Source organism: Hypomesus nipponensis, chromosome 9, assembly GCF_054491055.1.
Source record: "Hypomesus nipponensis isolate SF chromosome 9, ASM5449105v1, whole genome shotgun sequence".
NCBI classification, from domain to species: domain Eukaryota; kingdom Metazoa; phylum Chordata; class Actinopteri; order Osmeriformes; family Osmeridae; genus Hypomesus; species Hypomesus nipponensis.
In genome coordinates, this window is record NC_140369.1 from 20,357,944 (window position 1) to 20,363,719 (window position 5,776).

The 5,776-nt window shown below is 40.1% G+C and overlaps 1 protein-coding gene across 1 annotated transcript; it reads right to left on the bottom strand.

Moving 5' to 3' along the window:
- Positions 1 to 893: 893 nt before the first annotated feature.
- Positions 894 to 4,361, bottom strand: LOC146273441 (uncharacterized). The gene is made up of 6 exons (XM_084705531.1): positions 2,629 to 4,361; positions 2,441 to 2,486; positions 1,995 to 2,086; positions 1,779 to 1,889; positions 1,431 to 1,698; positions 894 to 1,298 (listed from the first exon to the last, which is right to left on the bottom strand). Exons 1-5 carry the CDS (start codon positions 2,928 to 2,930, stop codon positions 1,551 to 1,553), a joined length of 699 nt encoding a protein of 232 aa, XP_084561657.1. The 5' UTR covers positions 2,931 to 4,361; the 3' UTR covers positions 894 to 1,298; positions 1,431 to 1,550.
- Positions 4,362 to 5,776: the final 1,415 nt, after the last annotated feature.

The following is a 5,776-nucleotide window of genomic DNA, read 5'->3' on the forward strand; positions in this document are numbered from 1 at the left end:
CCATAGCCATTAATGTATGGTGTTAGTTTGTGATTTCAAATGTTTAGGCATCAGGCATTGGCCTATATCTCAATCTAAATGATCCGAGTATAATTATCATAGCAATATAATTAAGTTAACAGTAGCCTACAATTGCAAAACAAACTTAAATCCGCCCTCTATTTCTCAGACACAAAAAACATGTTAAAAGTTAGGCTACTTTATCAAAAAAGCCAATTTAGATGAGTTTAGATGGTGTTTTTTAATCAGCGAAGTAAAGGTCTAAAAACGTCCTCGACCTACGTAGCCTATCGTTCACGACGTCAATCATGGCGTGTCATTTTATTTTGATTGAAGCGGTGGATAATGGAGCTGTCATTGTACACAATTTAAAGGGAACGTTCTTTCTGGACAAAGTCACGTGGCCGTGTGAATTGCTTTTGCCGTGGTGGATTGTATGATCCATGTTTTACCTCTCGGGCTGCTTAAGAATAGAGTGCACGTGCAATTAGCTTGACTACTTAAATCTGACTTGAATTAGTAGGACTGCTTGAGCGGAAATTGGCCTTTATGGAACCGCTTTAGCCCCGCTTGACGAACTAAACTTATTCAAGTCTGGTTTAGGACTATAGTGCAATTCGACGATGACTTCACGTTGGGGAGTCGTGGAGCAGAGGAGCCTCAGTCTAGTACTAGAAATATGGTGACTGACCAGGATGAAGAAGAGGTGGCAAGAACCACTAATGTATATGATGGCCCGCAGCCGGCCGTCGAAGTAATAAATAAATAATTATTCTATCATTTATTAAATGGTTCATTGTACTGAAGAAAATGAGTGGAGAGTTGATGAAGCGTCCTCCTGGTGAGTTGCTATAATTAAGCAACGCAGCAACGACCTCCGGAGCTCATCTATGAACAGCAGTGCACATATACAATTTATTTTTAAATCAAGGTACTGTGGATTACATTTCTGACCAAAAAATAAATAATTTGTGAGGATTTCTGAACTTGGTATACGTGTTCTGTTTTTGTGTTAAAAACTTGAAAGAAAAATAAATATTTGATCAACCCAAATTTTCTATTTTTCACATGAAAGTAGCATCTTAACATTCCTGCAGCAAACCTTCAACATACTGCATGGTTGTCATATATATGTCAATACCATGGGATTCTGAAGGCTGCAGAGGATGAATGTGGTGCTGTAATGCAGCCAGTTGCTCAGGTGTGAGTGGGCTCCCCAGCTGAGGAACATTCACTCCAAGATGTGGGTCTGGGACCTCCCCACTTTCCTCCCAATCAATCTGAGGGATGTTCATCTCCTTAAGAGTTGGAAGAAAAAACATGTAGAAAGGGACTTTTTTTCTTCTATAGTAAACCATTGTGTATTGCAGTATCTATTTGCATATGAAGAGAAAGGAATATAAGCAAAAATAATTTATGTTCAATGATACCTCTGGATTTGGAATGGGATGTTGCATCTGACCAACCTCCCACAACTGGTTTGGTGTGAGGTTCTGCTCCGTTCTTAGAGGGTGATTGTCCCATCCTTCTCTAAACACATCTAGGTTTACTTAAAGACGTGGCAGAAAAACATAGTGAAGGCAAAAGCAATGCGTGGCATTGCTTAGATCGAGGAGGCTCTCTTCCTCCAGCATGTGGAAAATGTGGTAAAACACATTGGTGACCCCCATCCAAATGTCACGCCAAAGTCTCTCGATTCTGTTGAAAACAAAATATATATCTGCTAGCCACATTAAGTAGTTCTGTCTTCTTACTAAAATATTTAAGACAAGGTATACCTTTGGTTATGGACACTTTTTCCAGCTATAAAGCTGCCACTGTCTGGTCCACGCACGGTAAACATCAAACGGGCAACACCAACATTCTCTCCCCCTTGATCTGCTCGCACTCTAAAGACATTGACCAAAACACAAATAATGGACCTTTGGAACAAGACAGGCTTTTTTTGGGTAACAAATCATTAACACAGCACCTGACCTGAGTTACAAATTTACCTGAGTGGATATCCAAAATCCTGAACAGCCTGGCTGAAGAAGGCTAAGGTGGTGTCGGACCGATTATTGTTTGCAGCCCTCAGGTACATAATCTGTAGACGTACACAAGTATTGTACGTTCTATCATTGCAAATACAAAAAAATGTAGTTCAACCCAAATAATGGTGGAGTGTCACAACTCTCTTGCATACTCTTACATGGTGAAACTGATGAATAGAACATGTATAGTACAAGTATAACTGAAATCTTCAATGACACCAATTTTGACTAGATCTCTCAAATGTAAACAGACAAAATTGCAGAGGAAATGTTTTACTCAATCTTGGTTGATATTAATATATTGTGGTAATACAACTTTTATCTGAGCTGAAGCAGTGTATGTTGTTAGTCCAATGATTATCTTAACATTGAGCTGCTCATTATGTGAAATTGAAGGTTACTCTCACCTTACGCGAAAAGCCATCAATTCCACCCAAAATAACTATGTTGTACCTGATGGACAGGGAAAAGAACAATCCTTAGAAAAAGGTGACTACATCTCGGGTGCTATTTTCAGTTTTGTATGTTCGTTATCAAACATCTGTCAAACATGCATAAATTAGTCCACCTTATTAAGCACAAGAACACAGGTTACCTGATGAGTTTGTGATTGGTGTCTATATGCACAAGGTACTTGGGGCATTGCACGGAGTATGTTCGCCTGATAACACATCCCAGTTGGGTCATTCTTGACAGTATCCCAACGCTGTCTACACGATGCATTGATGCTTTCACACGAAGCCACTGGAGTCGACATCCTTGTGCCTTCAGAGTACCCTTCACTAATCTGTACCCTGCATGCGGCATCCTCTCTTTTATTTCAGACACACGTTCATCTACTTCTGCATCGGTCAAGGCACTGTACATTCCTCTGACAGAGAGGTTGTCGTCAGCCATTCTTCTGTACAGTGTAGCACGAGAAATCCCAAACTTAACTTGCAATTGTCACGTTCCAGTAGATGCCTTAGATATTCAACACATATTGTTATCTTTGGTCGTCAACATCCACTTTGCATGTCAAGTTGGACTGGTGTGGGAGGACGTTGCTGATGTTCTCTCTGATTTTGAAGTGCATTGCATAACTCCATTAACATCTCTGTAACTTCCTGGGACACCGGAATATGGTGTGACATAACATTGAGTAAAACCATTTCCTGTCTACATACAAATTCCAGATAGTCTGTATCAAGTGGTGTTTGCTGGAGTGCATGTGTCACTCTGCTGTGCAGTCTATCCAGAACGTGTTGTTTTAAAATTTCCTAAAAAGCGAATATAACAGGAAATGTCTGGTGAGAAGTCAGGCTTTTAAACCAAGGTCAATCTTTTCAACCAAAATTAACATTCACTAAAGGGCAGCAGCATGCAAAGTGCAACAATAATTTAAATTCTATAGAAGAGAGTCCACGGCAGAAAAGTACTCAGTACATCCATCAGGATACATGAGCTACAGTTAAACTGGTGCTTATGACATTGTGACACTGGCTCTATAATACAAATTAAAAACGTTGTTGTCACAGCATTGTACTTTTAATATATAGATACACACATATATTATAACATTCCGGTTTTGAAATCCAATCAGGATATGCCTAGAAATGTTACTTTCCTGATTTTAGCAGTTAGCCAGGGGGTCCCATTATCGTCTACCCAACCACTTTCAATGGAGAAATGTCAGTTTGACGCTGCTGAAGGCAATGCTACACATACGGTTTGAGAGCGTATTTACATACTCAAATATCAAAGTAAGCTGTAATTTGGTGTGCAGCAATACAAGATGTGTACAGATTGATGTTACTTTCTTTCGTTGCTGCTGCATATCTTCTTTAAAAAATGCTAAACGAAAATCCGTTGGCTGCAAAGTACACGGACCTTAGTCACACGGACTAGTCTGCACATCGCTTTTACTGATATTGCATAGCACATACCCATCCCGTTTGTTGACTTCTGTCAGCTTCCATGTCAGCAGCGTAGCAGCCCAGGTGTAACTTGCTCACTTGCTGATCGAACAACACTGCCGCCTATCATTTCACTGTCGAAAGCTAGTTAGTTAACTAGCTCCATCGTTTATGTTGGTACAGCTAACAGTAGCTAGCTAATTAACAAGAACCAAAGTAGTAAGGTAATGTAATTACAATCACTCACAAATCCAGCAATTACAATCACTTCTCTTAGCAAAGTTACACATTTCATTAGCTAGCTAGCTGGCTTACTATCTTGCTGTTAAGCGAGTACGGCATTTTCAAGCGATTTTTACTTACTGTCGAAGGCACACCATCAGGAGTCGATCCTTGTCCAGCCATAGCTTTAAGAATCTGAAAGCGCCCTAAAGGCGGCAAAATCCTTGAACGCGCTGGCGTACAACCATCAAGCAGAGGACAACACTGCCACCTACCGGATAGGATGGCACTGTCGAAGGGGGGGGGGGGGGGGGGGCGTGTATTGGGCGATCAACAAATGCAGATTCAACACTTCACACGCGAATTGTAGATTTGCAAATGACAGACCATGAGAAATGCACGCACGAAATGTTAAGTATTTTAAGAAATTACAAACAATGTATTTACAAATGGACATCTATGTGTACAAATCATAGCACATTTATGTAAATGCCAACTTACAAATCACGAGTTGTTGTTTTTGTGGATCGCAAAACACATTTGTAAATCGTGAAACATTTGTGGATCATGGTACTTGCATTTACGAATACTTTTGAGACATATCTCTCTCCATAGTTTTGACAACCTTGGACAATTGCAAGCAGAATTTGCTAGGAAGCTGAACCTGGAAAGAGGTGCTGTTCCGACCGTATGCTCATTGCAACCGCTTAAGGACAGTATGATGTTGTGCTAACAGTTATTAGCAATGCTAACGTTTCCTGTATAATATAGCATACCAGGTAGAATGCTAAATAAGTTTCTACACACATCAAATGACTCTAGCTAGACTAGCTGTAGTCAGCATTAGAAGGAAGCTTCCGTAAAATAGCCAGAAAACGAACAGCAGTCTGGCTTATTGCTAACGCCTGTCTAGATAATCTATTTGAAAGAACTGGAGAAAGGCAGGTGCTTGATACAGGATACGGTAGCATTGCTAGTAACTGTTACTAGTAACACCTAGACTGTAGGCATGTAAACAAGTTTAGCTTGCTAACGCAAGAGCATACTAGGTAGAATGTGTGATAATTTAGCCTAGTTTATTGGCAATGGGGCTAACGTTGATTCATGTTCCTGACAGTGTTTCATTCAAATAAATAACCTGTGTAATGTAAATCTACAATTCAAGATGATTGTTTGTCCAGATCTTGGTCATGTTATTTTTCAGCAAGTTATTTAGAGCTAGCTAGCTAACTGAAGCCAAGTAGAATCAGGATATGGTTTGGTTGCTAAGCTGTAGCCTAACGTTCTACCCACCCAAGTCAATCCAGTTTGCTTCAACAACAGAAGTGGAAACAAGTAATGTTATCATTTCAAATGATATATATCAGCGCGCAGGTTATCTAAATATTAATGAGCATACCATAAAAGGAGAAAAGCTAGTGTTTTTTCCCGGGAACATTTCAGAGGATCTGTCAGTGGGCATAAAACAGCACCCGGGCCATTTTTAACCCAACCAATGTTACATACCCTATTTGGAGACCTTAAGGAACAGTGTGAAATACCACCAAAAAACAGTCAATTGCCCCTTTAAGGAACAGTGTGAAATACCCCCCAAAAAACTGTCAATTGCCCCTTTAAGTTCCCAAC